The sequence below is a fragment of the Polypterus senegalus genome, chromosome 4 (genome assembly GCF_016835505.1).
Source record: "Polypterus senegalus isolate Bchr_013 chromosome 4, ASM1683550v1, whole genome shotgun sequence".
Lineage (NCBI taxonomy): Eukaryota > Metazoa > Chordata > Cladistia > Polypteriformes > Polypteridae > Polypterus > Polypterus senegalus.
This window is the reverse complement of record NC_053157.1, coordinates 179,823,053-179,843,605: the sequence shown is the minus strand read 5'-3', so window position 1 is coordinate 179,843,605 and position 20,553 is coordinate 179,823,053. Positions and strand designations below refer to the sequence as shown.

The 20,553-nt window shown below is 38.4% G+C and overlaps 1 protein-coding gene across 3 annotated transcripts in view; it reads left to right on the top strand.

Moving 5' to 3' along the window:
- Positions 1-16,039, top strand: part of asmt2 (acetylserotonin O-methyltransferase 2) — a 43,099-nt gene extending 27,060 nt beyond the window's left edge. For all 3 annotated transcript variants that reach the window (XM_039751699.1, XM_039751700.1, XM_039751698.1), the window contains 2 exons: positions 14,424-14,546; positions 15,638-16,039. In XM_039751699.1, coding sequence (XP_039607633.1) covers positions 14,424-14,546; positions 15,638-15,849 — 335 coding nt within the window. In that variant the 3' untranslated portion in view covers positions 15,850-16,039. The remainder of the gene's footprint in view (positions 1-14,423; positions 14,547-15,637) is intronic.
- Positions 16,040-20,553: the final 4,514 nt, after the last annotated feature.

Genomic DNA, 20,553 nt, shown 5'->3' with positions numbered 1-20,553 from the left:
TTTCAAATATAATTGAACTAATAATAAACAAAATAGCAAAACAAAACATTACAGCAACAAACCAAGAGTGAAACAAAAACAATCATAAATATTAAGACTAGTATATTGCCAGATCTTGCTGTCCAGGGCTCCACAAAGGTAGTTTATGAAGTTAAAGGCTGGGGATGAGGCAGGTCAAGGCAGCGCATGAACACAAGTATTCATTACAGCAGGTTTGCATGGAATTGTCATGCTGTGAATGAGGCAACTAAAACATCTAAGTGGAGGGCATCTGGCACATCTACTTCCTCTAAGGCCAGCAGCATGGAGCCTGTCCCTCACTGTCATCTCACTGACGTAGGCATTGTGTCTGCTGGCATTTTCAGCAGCAGTACAGTAAATATGAGATATGGTAAATATGAAATAATGCCTTTCTCTGGATAGACACATCAGACAGATCCTTATGAAAGATTTCTTAGTCCAGTATGTGGCAATACTGGCACATGAAATGTCTGCCTGTAACGTGCCAATGGTCCACTCCTTTGCTTATTTTAACATTTGAGGCATCATGGAATGAGTATAAATGCTACTAATTGCGGTCTTTGTTCTGTTGTTTGCTATGTTGACCTAAAGAGCTTGTGTTTATTTGTCAGGTTTTAATGACTCACTGCACAAGCTATATTGCCCATCAGAGGGTCTAAAACAAATTTAGCTTTTTGTGAAAGTACACTAGCTATAACTATGAGTTTTCTCATTCCAGAAACGTTGCCTTTCTTTATACCATTGGTGTTTTTAACAAACAAAATCCAGTAAATGGTCTTAATTCTGCTGACCTTGTGGGCAACAGCACTGGGAGATAAAAAATGAAAAGCAGATGCCTCAACCAGTTTTGAAATATTTCTGGATCAGGGTGTTCAAGCAACTGAGCTAATAATTTTTTAATCTACTTATCCAGTACAAAGTCACGGAGGGCCAGTGCCTATCCCCAGCAGTGTTGAATGCAATGAACCAATACTAGGCTTAGCACCAGCCCGTCTCAGGGCACACTCAAATATTCACACACAAATATTATCTAAAATAAACTTTGCTTTTAACTATTTACTAAAACAATGTGGTTATTGTAGCAAAGTATTCAAAAGCAGATTAGTCTAAAATTAACCTTGTGTTGAACAGCATCTAGATATTCCTTTTAAAAAGACCAAAGATGCCAGAATCCACAGGAAAGTATAGATGGACTAGCTGTTCTAATTGGCTCAGTGATAAAAATGTATGTTACATGCGTAAAATAAATAAAAAGCAAATTTGACACCTATTACCACCTCACCATGACAGAAAGACTTAGTGTATTTAACATCTGAGCTTATTACAACCTTGTGACACATTTGCAATGGCTTAAGGTTAGTTTAAACACATACAGCGCAGAACTCTGTTTATTCCAGTTGAAGCCAAGGTCAAATGAACATGGATGCACCCTGTAGCAGATGGTAAAAAAACTTTGTGAGAGGGTGCAGTTTTTGGGGGGACAAACTGAAGGAGCAGTTCATAGCTCAGGAGAAAAGAAAAGGAAAACACATACACAAACTGTAATTTTGCCTACACTCAGAACACTTTCAGTAGTGAGAAAAATACTATATAAATGTAAAGAATTATTATTACTAGTAGTGATGTGGCCAAAAAATAGTTGAACTTGACCATCAGCAGCCTAACAAGGGAGATCCTCTAATAAAATCCTGTTCAATAATGCATACAATGTTGGAAGATGCACGTGCACAAATTAACAGACCCAGACATTAAAAATAAAAAACTGTCCTTCTTGGCTGTTATAAGAAACTAAAAGTATGGGCTTACAAAGATGCAAAAAATAAAACAAAAACAAAACAACAACAAAAAAATGGCCTACGTTGAACAACACTGTCAAGTGAAGGTTTTTCTCTCACCCTCTTGAGCGCTTGCTCTGTTCAACCTTCTTAACCTGCATGACCTTAACAAACAGTAAGCCTATTACTAAAGCACACTAAGGGAATAAAACACACAGTGTATAAAAAGAAAAGACAGAGTCTTTGCATATTTTGTAATTATACAGGACAGTGTTTAATGCTACTGTATTCTATTAATTATGTAAAAATGTAAAGTTAATACATCATCAGATCGGCTATAAATATAATACTTTAGGTATTGTGATATACTGGAAATACTTATCATTTAAGTAATTCCATTTATTGTCGAAATTATGACAAATATCACAATATTTTTGATATGTCTCTAGCATTGCTCAAGGCTGCTGTCATCATTATTTTACTTTTTCAATATTAAACCAGTTGCCAAGGCACATATGTTTGTTCACATTTTCATATGGCAGAGTAGATCTCTGTACAATATGAAAAAGAATAAAAATCCAGGTGCATCAAAAATTTATTTTTCAATGCTTGCAAAAATAACAAACCACCTGAGTCACAGCATCCTAAGTTTATTGTCAGGTTGTATGCAAATAATTTTGCTTATTTGTATTTATTAATATTTAGATTCTATTTTATGAAATAAATAACATTACTTAGCATGGCATTGAATTGCTTCTGTGGTTACTCATTGTAAGTATTTTAAATTTTTATAGTTGTAGGAGCTGTATAATGCCAATTAAAAGAAGGCCCTTTGTTATTAAGGCAAACTGTTATTACATTGCAGGTTTAGGCACTACAGAGTTCTCAAAATTTTGAATGTATGGTTTGGAGAAGTAACCATTTACATAAAATAACCCTAAACGCAGCTTTCAAAACGCAGAAGTTTAAAAATCTCAAAAACTGATCTCATTGCAAATATCACACACACTAAGAGCTGCCCTTTCTATACTCATAGTTACCTTAATAATGTGACACTATATCATCACTTCAATAATTACAAAAATAACCGCTATAATCCAATAGCAGACAATTGGAACCTTATAACTCATCTATACAGTTCCAGTAGTTTCTCCAGCCAGGCTAATTTATCGAACTTTGCAGATATTAGCATGGCCAGCCCTACTTTGTTTTTATACGGAGAGTCATCTGAAACATTTGTTTTAAAATTAAAGTTTCCACCGAGAAGCATCACAGGTGTCTCTGCCATTGCTAAATTACTTAATGCTGCACAAATTAACACCATACCTGGTTAACCAACTCCGTTTATCATAACAAGAGCTGGGAAAGATCTGTGCATAAGCTTGTCCTCAATCACTTGCCTGCTGCTGAATTCTTCAGTCAGGTCAGTCTGGTCCAAGCGCCTTTATCTTCTTTTTATCTTCAAGTGAACGATTTATGAAGAGGTGTTCCATTAAAGAAATAAATAAATTTTCTCTGATTTATGAGGTTTCGCTTAAAGTTGCCATCTCTTTAAGGTCATGCTCGCTTATCTGTAATGGGCGTAACAGTAAAGATAGGTGTGAAATGTGAACCAACAATGTCAACATGACATACAGTGCATCCGGAAAGTATTCACAGTGCATCACTTTTTCCACATTTTGTTATGTTACAGCCTTATTCCAAAATGGATTAAATTTGTTTTTTTCCTCAGAATTCTACACACAACACCCCATAATGACAACATGAAAAGTTTACTTGAGGTTTGTGCACATTTATAAAAAAAACAAACAAACTGAGAAATCACATGTACATAAGTATTCACAGCCTTTGCTCAATACTTTGTCGATGCACCTCTGGCAGCAATTACAGCCTCAAGTCTTTTTGAAGATCATGCCACAAGCTTGGCACACCTATCCTTGGCCAGTTTTGCCCATTCCCTTTGCAGCACCCCTCAAGCTCCATCAGGTTGGATGTGAAGTGTCGGTGCACAGCCATTTTAAGATCTCTCCAGAGATGTTCAATCGGATTCAAGTCTGGGCTCTGGCTGGGCCACTCAAGGACATTCACAGAGTTGTCCTGAAGCCACTCCTTTGATATCTTGGCTGTGTGCTTAGGGTCGTTGTCCTGCTGAAAGATGAACCGTCGCCCCAGTCTGAGGTCAAGAGTGCTCTGGAGCAGGTTTTCATCCAGGATGTCTCTGTACATTGCTGCAATCATCTTTCCCTTTATCCTGACTAGTCTCCCAGTTCCTGCCGCTGAAAAACATCCCCACAGCATGATGCTTTCACCACCATGCTTTACTGTAGGGATGGTATTAGCCTGGTGATGAGTGGTGCCTGGTTTCCTCCAAACGTGCCGCCTGGCATTCACACCAAAGAGTTCAATCTTTGTCTCCTCAGACCAGAGAATTTTGTTTCTCATGGTCTGAGAGTCCTTCAGCTGCCTTCTGGCAAACTCCAGACGGGCTGCCATGTGCCTTTTACTAAGGAGTGACTTCCGTCTGGCCACTCTACCATACAGGCCTGATTGGTGGATTGCAGCAGAGATGGTTGTCCTTCTGGAAGGTTCTCCTCTCTCCACAGAGGACCTCTGGACCTCTGACAGAGTGGCCAACGGGTTCTTGGTCACCTCCCTGACTAAGGCCCTTCTCCCCCGATCGCTCAGTTTAGATGGCTGGCCAGCTCTAGGAAGAGTCCTGGTTGTTTTGAACTTCTTCCACTTACGAATGATGGAGGCCACTGTGCTCATTGGGACCTTCAAAGCAGCAGAAACTTTTCTGTAACCTTCCCCAGATTTGTGCCTCGAGACAATCCTGTCTCAGAGGTCTACAGACAATTCCTTTGACTTCATGCTTGGTTTGTGCTCTGACATGAACTGTCAACTGTGGGACCTTAAATAGACAGGTGTATGCCTTTCCAAATCATGTCCAATCAACTGAATTTACCACAGGTGGACTCCAATTAAGCTGCAGAAACATCTCAAGGATGATCAGGGGAAACAGGATGCACCTGAGCTCAATTTTGAGCTTCATGGCAAAGGCTGTGAATACTTATGTACTTGTGCTTTCTCAGTTTTTTATTTTTAATAAATTTGCAAAAATCTCAAGTAAACTTTTTTCACATTGTCATTATGGGGTGTTGTGTGTAGAATTCTGAGGAAAAAATTAATTTAATCTATTTTGGAATAAGGCTGTAACAAAACAAAATGTGGAAAAAGTGATGCGCTGTGAATACTTTCCAGATGTACTGTAGTACATCAAAGATAGTCCAATCACATTAGATTAAAAAAACCTAAAACAATACTAATTCGCTGCCAATAAATGTGAACTATCTCTATAAGACATTACATAATACATATGACACATGCTCTGAAAGGGGTATTCACAACAAAAACATACCAAAATGATAAGATTTTGAAACACTTATCAGGCAATGCCCTAGATGTACCATCCTACCATAGTTCAGCTTTTTAACTAAAAGTAAAATAGTGTTTTTGTTGAAGAAGTGAGTGAATGAGTCAGTCAACCTTGTATTATATACATACTGTATATGAATAATATTGCAGCTGCTGATTATTTGGTGTTAAAGCATGTGATTAACTTGTTAATATTTTCTGTGATTTAAATTTTTTAAAGCATCCCCTAAATTCATTAATTTGTACTGGTTAGTTTGACCACGGTTCAGGTGTTATTAATGAAGCAGCACTAAATGCAAGTCTATCAATAGTAGAAGCGGGTCACTGGCACATGATCGTTTTCTCTGTTGTTTTATTATTAATCATCTTCATCCAAACACCAGTAGGGTTGCCACCTGTAAAATTCTGTGTACCATATTGAATCAGTAAGGAATGCGATTTGGCTCCTGTTTTCATACACATTATTTCATATATACACTAGATCTTAAGTGCAGAGAATAACATGAGAACTAAAATCAAACCAGTTATACATGTGTAGTGAATGACTTTCATTTTTGTGTCTTGCTAATGTTGCAGACAAACAAGCACTGTGCACCGAGTGAGCTTGTGTGTCAGCCTCATCCTTGCCATTACACTGTGTTCACAAAGTGAGGGTAAAAAAGCAGTATAGCGGAACATCCAGAAAGAGGCTATCAAGGTATATGGGTCTGAATGGGAGACAGAATGTCAGTGGATCACCTCTGTCCCTGGTGATGAATACACTTGCCCTCAAGCTTTTCTGGTTGCCCATGGAGAGATATCTCACTAGAAATAGCATGTTGTAGGAGCTACCTGTGTCTGAGCAGCTAATGACTTTATACCTCATTCATACAAAGCAGACATGCTATGTTGTTATTGCTGAATTAATTATATGCTATCTACTGTAGCACACATTATAGCCTAAATTGTATTGTAACCAATAAAACTAGTCAATGGGTGCGTCTTCAAGTTTGGAAAACAGCCTGTACCCTTTTTTGGGTTCATATTTGGACAAAGTGATAGATTAAGAAACATGATGAAAGTGAAAGACATCCATCCATCCATTTTCCAACCTGCTGAATCTGAACACAGGGTCACGGGGGTCTGCTGGAGCCAATCCCAGCCAACACAGGGCACAAGGCAGGAACCAATCCTGGGCAGGGTGCCAACCCACCGCAGGACACACACAAACACACCCACACACCAAGCACACACTAGGGCCAATTTAGAATCGCCAATCCACCTAACCTGCATGTCTTTGGATTGTGGGAGGAAACCCATGCAGACACGGGAAGAACATACAAACTCCACACAGGGAGGAACCCGGGAACCAGCCTAACTGCGAGGCAGCAGCACTACCACTGCGCCACCGTGCCACCCAAGTGAAAGGCAATTATTGTGTATTCAATGATTCTATAATCCAGTTATGGTAAACAAAAATGAGCAGATGATCATGCAGGGTGGGCAGTGAAAGGCAAGAAAAGGCAAAATCCATAAATAGACATGAGGTCATACACTCAAAACACTAAAGAGAACCTCATCTAAAAAAAATTCAAGAAAAAGAGAAAAGGCCGAAAAAGTATTTCAATATCAAAACTCTAGAGAAAATTGAAAAGTGGCTTTTGCTATGACAGAAAGGTACACAATACTAGAACACCACCACCATAAACGGTCTCCTGTTTTTTCTCCTTCCATCATGTAATTCCTTATAATTAACATTGTGCTTTCTATAAAAAGTGAGTTTCTGGCCCTCCCTTAATATTTAAATGACCATGACGTTATCAGTTAAGGTTTGTAGATTTTTTGACAGCACAATTGAAAGAACATATATTTTATTTTACAGCACATTTATAAAATTAATCCTTATTCCTAACAAAAACTCCAGAAATACCCAAATAGCCCAACTAACTGATCCACCTCCTACATCACTCACAGTTATGAGCTATAATCCCTTTATTAACCAGCAGGGGTCTGTATTACATTAAAGTACAGAAAAGCCAAGCAAAATGACACCTTTTATTGGCTAACTAAAAAGATTACAATATGCAAGCTTTCGAGGCAACTCAGGCCCCTTCTTCAGTACATCTTGCCAATGTCTGGCTTTTCTCTACATTCATAATGGCTAACACGGTACAACACCCTAGTATTAAAGTAGAGTATAGCTTATTTGTTTCCCTTCAAGTAAATATTTTGGATTTTGTGTCTGGTACCAAAAGTTTGATAGGATTACTGTGGATGCTTAATGTAGCTGGCCAGTTAATATGTCCACAGTCATTACAGACTGTAGTGTACAATCATCACTTACATACAACCATTTGAAAATCTATCATAAGGCCCAGTTCACACACTTGTAAGTGATGTCACTTCCCAGTGTCATTGGTGGAAGTTTGCCATGAATTTTGTGGTTTACAAATGCATGCCATTCTGTCTGTCATACTGGCAACCAAGAAGTGATGTTGCCATGCATCCATCCATCCATAAATCTATTTTCTTTGCTTTTTTATGCTGTACGGTAGTGGGGAACCTGAACCATGGCAGCAGGTTTGAGCTAACATAGCAGCCAATCTAGACACATTTATTCATATTTTTGAAAAGTGAGAGGAAACCATAGAGAAAACATGTTGGCTGAGGCAGTAAGCAAATTCCACAAAGACAGTCACCTGCCTGGGATCTAGGTCCTTACAAATTAAACATTTTGATAGTAATGTTGGTATTATTATTTTTATTTTATTGTACTTGTGTGTAATATTTTATTTAGCAATGCAAACAGTGCAGAGCGTGTTGTATGTTGTATATAAATGTACACATATATTTATGTATCAATATCTAATTGAACACATTTTAATTTCTTTATCCAAAGTAAAAATCATTTATTTTTACTTCTTCTAACTGAGAATCTGATTCACAGTTACCTGAGGTCTGTGGTACTGCTATCAACATGTGCCATCAAAATGTCTTTGGATTGTGTCACTGGCTGTTGCCATTAGAGGGGCACTTGCAATATTTAGATTGTCTACCCTCAGCTGCTTAGCTGTTCTTTGGGAATTGTGGTGAACTTTGGTATGGACATGTTCTCCATGATATGTAACATTCACAGACCAATGGATTGTATCCACAGTAGCATCATGTGGCAATGAGTTTTACAAGTTAGAACTTATTAACTGTATCTCATATGTTTACTTATTGCCAACGCTGCTGTAGTTTTCTATGTTCACTTAAATCCAGACACCCAGCCAGAAGAAAAGGGGCAAGTATATACAGGAGGGTGAAGATTTAGTATAGCCTTGCAAACCCCAATCTCCAGCATGGCAGTAGTATTTATGTTTATAGTTTGATAATACAGATAAAATAAGTAAAGAAATTCTTAAAAACAACAGGCAGAAAGAACTTTACCAAAAGAGGTAATAATAATTTTGCGATTGCTATATTAAATATAGCTGTCATTTTGTGTATTAACTAGGCTGATTTGTATTGTTAGAATATCCCTACTATGTTCTGTATATATTTATTAAAACATAGGTGCTTTTACATATAGATGGCTACAATTTCCTTTTGGTTTGGTTGAGAACTGCCATTCTAAATGTTTACCCTTTGAATTATAATGAGTTACAGATTCAAAAGCTCCATGTCCATGACTTCTACTCCAAGCTGAAGATGCTGTATATCTTGCTGTTTAGTTGTGGAAAGAAATGCTTCTTTTCAGTTTAGTAGATTCTTTTATGGAGCAACAAGGTATTGAGACAGTCTAGATTGAAAGGGATTTTACAAAAACAATTTAGATTTTGTTGTGCTGAAATTGGGTTTGATTATGGTGCTTGGCTGATTGCGCACTCACGTACTAAAGTGAGCGGATTAGTCAAGTGCCACATTCAGGCCTCTGAGTAGGTGGAGTGTCATATCTGCACATAAATAACCAAGGTAATATAAGAAGAGCCTGCATGGCTGAGGGGAACAAATGGAGAGAAAACAGAGAAAGGACAGAAAGACAACAGAAGAGAGTCAGAGGTTAAAAGGAAAAAAATCACACCTTTTGGTGTTTCGAGGGCAAGAGGTAGGGAGGAGAGCCCCTTGGAGGAGCGTAAGGGTGAAGAGGGCTACTCCAACTGAACATTTTTGGAGTAGCTGGAGCGACCCAATGCTCATTCTCACATAGGGCCGGAGAATAACAGGGAGAGCTTGGAGAAGTGAGGCTCGGTGCAGTGCCATTTTGGGAGCCAGTGGTACTGCAGGGGCACGAGTCTACGCGAAAATGTTTGGCTGTACATGTAGGCAGGATATCTCCTCTATCTGCAAGGACCCGTGTGGGGTAAGCAGAAGAGACGTCAGTTTTAGAAAGGATGCACCATGGCTAGTGAACATTTTAAGGAACAGATTTTTTTTTTTTTAAACCCCATTTTCATGGAAATATTTATATGGATATTTTAACCTCCACCTACACATGGATTATTTATTTAACTAGAGGAAGAACTGGATACACTGCACTACTTATTTAAACACTGTTTGGTTTTTGATTTTAGTAAAAGCACTTGACACCATTTTCACCTAGCCCTTGCTGCATGTGTGTGTCCTCATTTGCCCAGCTTATCTCAGTTCATGACTATCGATGGTTCAGGTTCAAGAAGCTCCCAGAAGCAACAAGAGAGCATGGAGCCGACCGGACCATCACAGGGTGTAGTAAACGTAGACACACTTAAAAAGAGCACTGGAGATTTTGTGAATTTTTTTTTGACGTTCATAAGAAGTTGTTGAAAATTAAAACGCTGAATATTACGATATTGGCTTTTGCATATTGATTTTTATCAATTTTTAAATATCCAATTGAATAGAAAATTCAATATATCACCCAGCCCTAGTGTACAGCTACATTCTATTCCTATGTTGTATAACTTTGCTCATGGTTGCTAGGTGTCACTTGATGGCAGAATGCAAAATGGTTCAATTTTACCCCTGTCAAATCCTAAACATTTTTTATTTTGCAGCCAGGCCGTATTTAAGAAGCTCATCAGAATAGAAAGACAGAAAGAGACTGCACAGTTTTCCCATCTTGTGATGCATTAATAAACTGAAAAAATGTAAATTTGTGTAATTTAAACACTCAAAACCACAATACAGTCTTTTTGCACTTTTTTTTAGCTTTTCTAAATATCACTTAGGGGGCGGCGCAGTGGGTAGCACTGCTGGCTCGCAGTTAGGAGACCCAGGTTTGCTTCCCGGGTACTCCCTTTGGGAGTTTGCATGTTCTCCCCGTGTCTGCGTAGGTTTCCTCCCACAGTGTAAAAACATGCAGGTTAGGTCAATTGCCGATTCTAAATTGTCCCTAGTGCGTGCTTGGTGTGTGTGTGCCCTGCAGTGGGCTGGCGCCCTGCCCACGGATTGTTTCCTGCCTTACGCCCTGTGTTGGCTGGGATTGGCTCCAGCAGACCCCCATGACCCTGTAGTTAGGATATAGTGGGTTGGATAATGGATGGATAATCACTTAGGTGTTCTAAATTTGGTTTTAATCTTGCTTCTTTTCCTGCACTTTACCTTATTGTACAATTCCCTGTACAAACACCACACTCTTGATTGAGTCACACCCAATTCTGCCAGTAAAACAATAAGTAATCATCTTCGACTTAAAGTTATTTTATTGACAAATAGTTTTCTCAACAAAATAACCTTAAACAGAGAGACTAATAGACCCCTAACTTCTTCCAGCAAAAAAACCCCAAAACTTCTGCTTCCTCACCTCATAAAAAATGTCTGCCCACCCCGATCTAACTACTGTTGGTGACTAGAAGATTAGAAGAAATTTCTTAAGAATCATAATGGTGTGGGGAATGCTGGCCTGGCCTTGTGAAGAATTTCTAGGAAATAAACGCAATAGAACTTGTACCAGTCCAAGCTGGTGTAGAAGGAAGGGGCTAGGAGAGAGTCTGACATCACACCCACAGCAGCACAGTACTTGCAACATAAAAGCTGTCTTATCCAGTCGAGTAAGGAGCATTCTCCTGTGTATTCCTCAGAAATATGTGAGAACTTCTTTGTAACCGAAATGTCCAAGGATTACAACTGGCAGGGAACACACTCAGCTACGACAACAAATAGCAGATTCCTAGACTGAGATGAAGCCGTGCCAAGTAAATATAAGGCTTCTGTTGTACTGTAGTCTAACAAATGCAGGATTCCTCACATGTCTTTCAGCAGATTAAAGGGTAGAATTTTGCTTGTCTTACGGAGAAAAACTATTATCACATAATACTGCACTTGGTTAGAGTTTCTGCCTCACGGCTCTAGGAAAGTGCTTTTAATTTTCAGTGCAGTTACTGTCTGTGTATATGTGCTCATTATCGCCAAGTCCTTGTGTGTTTCCTCCGGGTACTATGGTTTCCTGTCTAACTGCAAACACATGCATGTTTCATTAATTAGTATTTCTGAGTTAGGCACTGCTTTCGAGGTTTGATTGACATTTTTGCCAGAGTTGGACAAGGGGGACTAAGTTAGACGCAACAGTTGTTGCTTACACTAGGCCCATCTCAGTCCTGGCAGTAGTGCAGAAATTTGAACTGTCTGTCACATCTGTTTTTGAACTTCAGTGTAGGTATTATCGGGGGAAAAAGCTCATCGACTGTGTTTCATTGCTTAGTGGCACATCGGCACCCATTATTTCACAGGGGTTTCCAATCCCACAAAACCCCTCAATTGTTGATTGTATGTCTTTTCTTAATGGTGCTTGATGCTTAGTAAGACACCCCAATACTATGGCCCTGAAGTGCAGTGTGCAAAAACAAACTAAATCGTGCAAAAACACAAAACGTATGTAGTTTGCTTTTTTGTACTCAATTTGTTATTGCATTTTCTGATTTGTTTTTGATTTTCCAATTTGATTTTGCACAGTCTAATTTGCTTTTGCGTATTCAATTTAGTTTATGTTTTCTGATTTGTTTTTGCATGATTTAATTTTTTTTTGTGCATTGCACTATAGGGCCACCATACCCCAACCCAGGGATTGTCAATAGATTGTCCAAGATTTATGGAGGACACATTTACAAGATTATTAAGATTTATAAAGGCAAACTGCTCAATTTATATTCAAAATTTTATGTACTATTTTAAAAGATTATTTGTTTGAGTTCTTCATCTTCAAATGAGATATTACTTTTGTAGGGGCTGCTTGAAGTTAATTGTGGATGACTTTAATCTGCACTCTGAAATAATCATCTGCCAGGCTTTATGGGGGTACATTGAGTGCAATATCCACAGTGATACGTGTCATGATTGCAACTGTTGTAACATTGATATTGTTCAACTCACAAAGGCAATACCAAGTCTTGAGGGCTCAGATACCAAAATGTTTGTATGTTGTAATAGAATGGACGTTTTGTGGCACTTATTACCCACCTTTTCCCCAACAGACTGATGCTCTGGACACATGCTAAAAGTACCAAGAAGACTTTTAATCTTTTTTCTACTTCTGTAATAGTGCCTCCAAAGCACCACAGCCACAATAAACATAACAGTAAAGTAATATTATTTCCTAATTTCTCCTCCATACCTCCCAGCAAGCTCTGTTCTACTACCTTCCAACTCCAGCTCACTTGCTGGGTCTTCAACAGTCCTTTATATAGTCCTTAATCCGGGTCAGATGGAGAATTGGCTTTTTCCTTCACCCTGGAAGTACTTCAGGGCTCTCGCCCTTGTGACTTACGAGTACTTCCGGGCTATGGATGAAGTACGGCTCCTCTGTTCCTCTCACATCTCCTCCTGGCAGCACCACGGTACCCAACGGGGCACTCCACATCCTAGGATGCCGTGCAGCTCCCATCTAGCATTTTGGGGGAGGCAGTGTCCTGGAAAAGCTGCCTTCCCCCATCCTTCCATCTCAGGAGTCTCCAGCCATCTGCCTCAACGTTTATTGACCTGTCAGTTGAGACTCACACAGTTAAAAGCTAACGTCAGTGGACTTTTTAAATGGATCGTGTTGTCGAACGTATTAACATGACTTAAATGACATAAATGTTAAATTGGAAAAATAAAGTATATAAGTATTGTATGCACTTATGTTTCTATTTTTCTTTTTTTGTCTGACATTTTTTCTTATTCAAATTTGAACAAACATAACCATCAGAATTTCCCATTTAAGGGTAAACATGTGTACTCTGCTTTGACCTTTAACTTAAAACAATATTGTGTAAATGAGAGTTCACATTGTTTTTAAATGCTACCTTTTCCACCTATTGCTTTTTAACTTTGGTTTACAATTTTCCATGTTTAGTTTATTTACTAGACATGAATAATGCTGAATATTTAATTAATATTCTTAATTCTGTGTTAGGAGTTTTGAAATTGAAGCCACAAGGTTACCCATTTAATCTATGACCCTGAGCATGTCACTTAAATTGTTTATGCTCCACTTGTAAAAATAATGTATATGTGAACAGTGGTTCTCCATAAATATTCCTTGAGATGGTGTTAACACTGGAATACTTCCACATGAAATAAGATTAATGTATCAAATACTGTATTAGGAGTTTGCATGTTCTCCCCGTGTCTGCGTGGGTTTCCTCCGGGCACTCTGGTTTCCTCCCGCAATCCAAAGACATGCAGGTTAGGTGGATTGGCAATTCTAAATTGGCCCTAGTGTGTGCTTGGTGTGTGGGTGTGTTTGTGTGTGTCCTGCGGTGGGTTGGCACCCTGCCCAGGATTGGTTCCTGCCTTGTGCCCTGTGTTGGCTGGGATTGGCTCCAGCAGACCCCCGTGACCCTGTTCGGATTCAGCGGGTTGGAAAATGGATGGATGGAATACTGTATTATTCAAGTTAAACATAGGGTCCTGAATCATACATAGAATGTGTTAAATGTAGTTTGAGACATCAAAGATCTGACTAGAAAAAGATTAAACACAATTTAAGTTTAAGTTTTTAAAGAAATAATTAATAAAATCTGACTGTCCTTTTGCAGTAAAAACAGGAACATGATACATTAGGAGTAATTGTATTTTGTGATTTTTAAAAGTCATTTTTTTTAGAAAATTCCATTTACTGCCACTGGATTTTTTTTGTCCAAAGAATAACAAGTTAACAAAGTTCATATGTCCTTTGGGATCCTAATTGTTTTCAGAGTGCATCTGTTCAGTTGTAACACAATGTGCTTTTGATTGCTCATCTACTAAACCTAACTAACAATCCTTTTGCAGGTGATTTCTTCAATGGAGAGCTTCCAGAAGCCAATCTGTATATCCTAGCTGGCATTATTCATGGCTGGGAAGAGGAGAAGTGCTTGCAGCTGCTGCACAAGATTTATGCACAGAGCAAGCCAGGTTTTTTTTTTTTTACTTTATTTTTTCATCTCTTTTATTTACATGCCCGGTGCCCTAAGTTGATAATATCCAGGACCTTTTCAACACAAGGGTTAAAGAATTTAAAAGTCTTTTAAACAATAGCAGGTTGAAACATTGTCTATACCTAATATATGCAGTAAATGTGTAACTAATTTATCTAAGCTATGCAAGAGTAACTTCAGAAGTGAAGATAAAACAGAAAAAAATCATGGAAAGCAGAAAAGTATTTTGTTAACTTTGGAGGCCTTTCTATTTTTTTTATATTGTTTTGTTTTCACAATGTCTTACGTCCTTAATAAGTTATTTGTTTAACCTCATTAGTGACTGTTCCAAAGAAATGATACCAAAACAAAAAAACAACAATTGTAGATGACCAATAGAAAGAGAACCCTTTGAATTAAACATCCATCCATCCATTATCCAACCCACTATATCCTAACTACAGGGTCACGGGGGGTCTGCTGGAGCCAATCCCATCCAACACAGGGCACAAGGCAGGAAACAAACCCCATGCAGGGTGCCATCCCACCACAGGGCACACACACATCCACACACTAGAGACAATTTAGGAATGGCAATGCACCTAACCTGCATGTCTTTGGACTGTGGGAGGAAACTGGAACACCCATGGGGAGAACTTGCAAACTCCATGCAGGGAGGACCCGGGAAGCAAACCCAGGTCTCCTTACTGTGAGGCAGCAGCACTACCACTGCACCACCTTGCCACCCGGTTTAGACACGATAACTCTCAATTTCCTGGTTTCAGTCCTTGCCTACTTATTGACTTGTCTTCCTGGTTATCCCCTTCAACCTGTCTGCTTTCCCCACAGCACAACATAAACATTGATTAAAAAAAAAAAAAACCTGCATAGTTTATTTTTTTATTTTGTTCCCATAGCTGAACTGTAATTTGCTTTATCACAAGTTGCTCTGCAAGTTAAAAAGTTTACTATTAAGAAATTCATTATAAGTGGAGTATAGACAGAAATTACTCTGGAATTGTAGTTGTGTGATTTTAGTTAAGACATCAAGATAGCTGTAGTAAACACGTGCTTATTTCTGTCACGCAGGTGGTGGGGTCCTGATAGTGGAGTCCATGCTCAATGAAAACAGAAGAGGTCCCATCTTCTCTCAGCTCCTTTCCCTCAACATGCTGCTTCAAATGGAAGGAAAAGAACGGCCACCATCAGAATTTTTCAAGTTACTTACTACTGCAGGATTCAAAGACATTCAGGTTCAGCGGACTGGAAAATGCTATGACGTTGTTCTTGGAATTAAATGATTGTCTATAATGGAATTAAGAGTAATTTATAATTCTTCATTTTTCTTCTTATGTAACTGTACACTTTAAACATGAATCACACTTGCAATAAGTATTGTAATGATATTTCATTTTATTTATTTTATTGTAGCACAAGCATATTACTAAAGGGTAACCTGAGTTTTTAATTAAAAAATCGATACTTTTAAAAGAAAGTGTCACATTTTGCTTCTCTTTCCAATACAATATTTATATATGTCTCCTCTCTGATTAGGATCTGGGGATATATGGAGGATTGAGCTTAAGGTAGCACAGCAGAGTGCCTGCTCTTTTCATCTTCAGCTGAGACTACCTTGACTAACTAGAAAAGCCGAAATTCTCTCATTACTTATCTATGGCATAATTCAAGTATTAAAACATGAAATGATTTGCCCATTTTTAAGCAAGATTTGACAAGACCTGCCTACTCATATTTGAGAACCTAGAGGTGGTACTCACACTTCTTCCTATGATCTTGGTGTAAGTTGGTTTTGACTCTTAATTTTTCATACAGTGTGGTTTTCATCCATGGTGAATAATAGTCATAGGCATCTAGTGAAACACTTGCCTTGCTGGGGAAATGTAAAGATAGGAAAGTTTTGAAATATATAAACAACTAGCAAAACACCCGCGCTTCGCAGCGGAGAAGTCGTGTGTTAAAGAAGTTATTAAAAAGAAAAGGAAACATTTTAAAAATAACGTAACATGAGGGTCAAAGTAATTGCTTTGTCACTATTATGAGTGTTGCTGTCATCAAGGATTTGATTATCATTATTTCTTTCAGTCAGGTTTGTATTTGGAGGACGTGTAGTGTTCAAGTTACATTCCATGTTTGTCAACCGTTGTAAAGATAACAGGTTTCATTCATCGAACTGTTCACTACCCAAATCACTATGCGAGTATTTAGTGGCAGTGTCTCTATTAAGTTGTGGATTTACCTGCGAGTATTTAGCAACAGTGTGTCTATTAACTTGTGGATTTTTCTGTGAGTATTTGGCAGTAGCGTCACAAAGTTGTTTTCGTCTAGCTGCATCAGAAAATGTACCGCGACGTCTGACACACCTCCTTTTTAGTGTTTTCTCACAGTGTTTTCTCACAGCTTGGATTGCTGCTGTCATAATCGGTTTGAGTCTACATATACATATATATATATATATATATATATAAATATATATATACAGTGGGATGCAAAAGTTTGGGCAACCTTGTTAATAGTCATTATTTTCCTGTATAAATCGTTGGTTGTTATGATAAAACATGTCAGTTAAATATAACATATAGGAGACACACACAGTGATATTTGAGAAGTGAAATGAAGTTTATTGGATTTACAGAAAGTGTGCAATAATTGTTCAAACAAAATCAGGCAGGTGCATAAATTTGGGCACCGTTGTCATTTTATTGATTCCAAAACTTTTAGAACTAATTATTGGAACTCAAATTGGCTTGGTAAGCTCAGTGACCCCTGACATACATAAACAGGTGAATCCTATAATGAGAAAGAGTATTTAAGGGGTCAATTGTAAGTTTCCCTCCTCCTTTAATTTTCTCTGAAGAGTAGCAACATGGGGGTCACAAAACAACTCTCAAATGACCTGAAGACAAAGATTGTTCACCATCATGGTTTAGGGGAAGGATACAGAAAGCTGTCCCAGAGATTTAAGCTGTCTGTTTCCACAGTTAGGAACATATTGAGGAAATGGAAGACCACAGGCTCAGTTCAAGTTAAGGCTCAAGTGGCAGACCAAGAAAGATTTGGATAGACAGAAGCGACAAATGGTGAGAACAGTCAGAGTCAACCCACAGACCAGCACCAAAGACCTACAACATCATCTTGCAGCAGATGGAGTCACTGTATCGTTCAACCATTCGGCGCACTTTACACAAGGAGATGCTGTATGCAAAAGTGATGCAGAGGAAGCCTTTTCTCTGCCCACAGCACAAACAGAGCCGCTTGAGGTATGCTCAAGCACATTTGGACAAGCCAGCTTAATTTTGGAATAAGGTGCTGTGGACTGATGAAGCTCAAATTCAGTTATTTGGGCATAACAAGGGGCGTTATGCATGGAGGAAAAAGAACACAGCATTCCAAGAAAAACACCTGCTACCTACAGTAAAATATGGTGGTGGTTCCATCATGCTGTGGGGCTGTGTGCCCAGTACAGGGACTGGGAATCTTGTCAAAGTTGAGGGACGCATGGATTCCACTCAGTATCAGCAGATTCTGGAGACCAATGTCCAGGAATCAGTGACAAAGCTGAAGCTGCGCCGGGCTGGATCTTTCAACAAGACAACGACCCGAAACACTGCTCAAAATCCACTAAGCCATTCATGCAGAGGAACAAGTACAATGTTCTGGAATGGCCATCTCAGTCCCCAGACCTGAATATAATTGAAAATCTGTGGTGTGAGTTAAAGAGAGCTGTCCATGCTCGGAAGCCATCAAACCTGAATGAACTAGAGATGTTTTGTAAAGAGGAATGGTCCAAAATACCTTCAACCACAATCCAGACTCTCATTGGAACCTACAGGAAGCATTTAGAGGCTGTAATTTAGAGGCAGATCTACTAAATATTGATTTCATTTCTTTTTTGTGGTGCCCAAATTTATGCACCTGCCTGATTTTGTTTGAACAATTATTGCACACTTTCTGTAAATCCAATAAACTTCATTTCACTTCTCAAATATCACTGTGTGTGTCTCCTATATGATATATTTAACTGACATTTTTTATCGTAACAACCAACGATTTATACAGGAAAATAATGACTATTAACAAGGTTGCCCAAACTTTTGCATCCCACTGTATGTACATATATATATATATATATACACATCCATATATATATACACATACACATATACATATATATATACATATACATATATATATACACATATACATATATACAGTATATACATACCTATGTACATTATATATATACATATCTACATTATATATACACACACATACATACACACACAAATATATATATATATATGTGTGTGTGTGTATGTATGTGTGTATATATAATGTAGATAGTTGTGTATATATATATATATATACATACACACACACACAAGGGTATACTGTATGTGTATATATATATGTATGTGCGTGTGTATATATATATATATATATATCTGATTACCCATTGGCTTTGGTCACTGACTGCAAGGGAAAAAAAATAAAATGTAGTCTATAAGTTATTAAACAGTAAAACATTAACATTTTAAGAAGATACATTGAGCACTACTGGAGTGGTCTCGGGTAAACTACATTTTAAAGACGGTATAACACATCAGGTAAGTAATACTAATAGCAGCTAAAATGCATATGGATCATCTCTCAGTATGCAAGTACAAGTGTTGCATTTTGAGGGAAATTTATATAAAGCTGGTTTGAGTGAACAAAATTATTGCCGCGCGTAAAAATGTGAGCCAGTGTTTGCATCTGTTCATATATTACGAAGTTTTCGCCAGTTTTATTTCGTTCGTCGTTGCGCGCGCCAATATTGCTGCAGCGCCAATCTTCGGTTAATCGTTATAGTGTTATTAAAATTTTCAATACAGACTTGTCATTTTGTATTGTTAGCCACTTCAGCAGTCCAGAAATGTATAAATCCAGCTAATCCCCTAACTAAACCCCAATTTATGGATAATATCTTTAATTATTTTATTTTAAAATTGGGGTTTAATTAAGTTTAGTTGGATTTAGCTACATTTCGACTGTTCCTCGAATGCAGCAGCTAGCGAGCTGATTGGAGACCGTAAGAGCCAATCAGAATTTTTGAAACCAAGTCTGTGATTGGTTGGTTTTGTGGCACACTTATAACGGTGTACAGAGAGTTGAGCGCTTGCAGCAGAGAATGTTGTGAGCTAGCAACACATTGCGCAGCAAGCGCTTAATTGTGTGTGTGTATATGGATAAGTGCAAACACTGAAATACATTTTTGCACGCAGCAATGAATTTTGTTCACTCAAATTCAGCTTTTGTACGCTCAAAATAAATTTCTCTTCAAAATGCAACACTTGCACTTGCAATCTTTTTTTACGTGCGCTCAGAATAGTGGCACTGAAATAACGCCATATCTCAGTAGTAGATCCCTTTTGAAAGGCGCTACACGACGGCTATGGTATAGAAATTACATTTTGTATGTGAACGTCCAAATTTCTGCCTGTGGTAATGTGCCTTACCGGCATTACCAGCAATTAAAGAAAATTAGTTTTGTCTCCTCTGCAGTGTTAAGAGAGAAAGGCTTTGGTTTGGGATAAAAGGAAAAAAGGTGTAAAGAAAGGAAATTTGCCTTTTTCTTTTATATAGTGTAGAGAGACGTCTTCACTGACGATATAAGTGCCTTTTGGGAAGCGTCGCGGCGGGTCTCGTGTAGACTGAAGAGACGGCCCTGCTATTAACTGGCCGGGATAGCACTGTCGGTCCTCCACTCCTGTGCGTGTTTTCATAATCCGACCTGACGACCTCATAATCGTATACGTGCAAAAGAAAGCGTAGCACCTTAATATTAGTTTGCTGCAGTCTAGAAATGGGATCCCGTGTTTGCAGTTGTCTAGATCAGGTAAAGGAGTAAAAAATTAAGTGTTTACTTTACCTTATATGGGCAGGCACTCAATTATGTGGGAGGCGTGATGACGTGAGACGCAACTCTGCCTCCCATGGCCATCGAG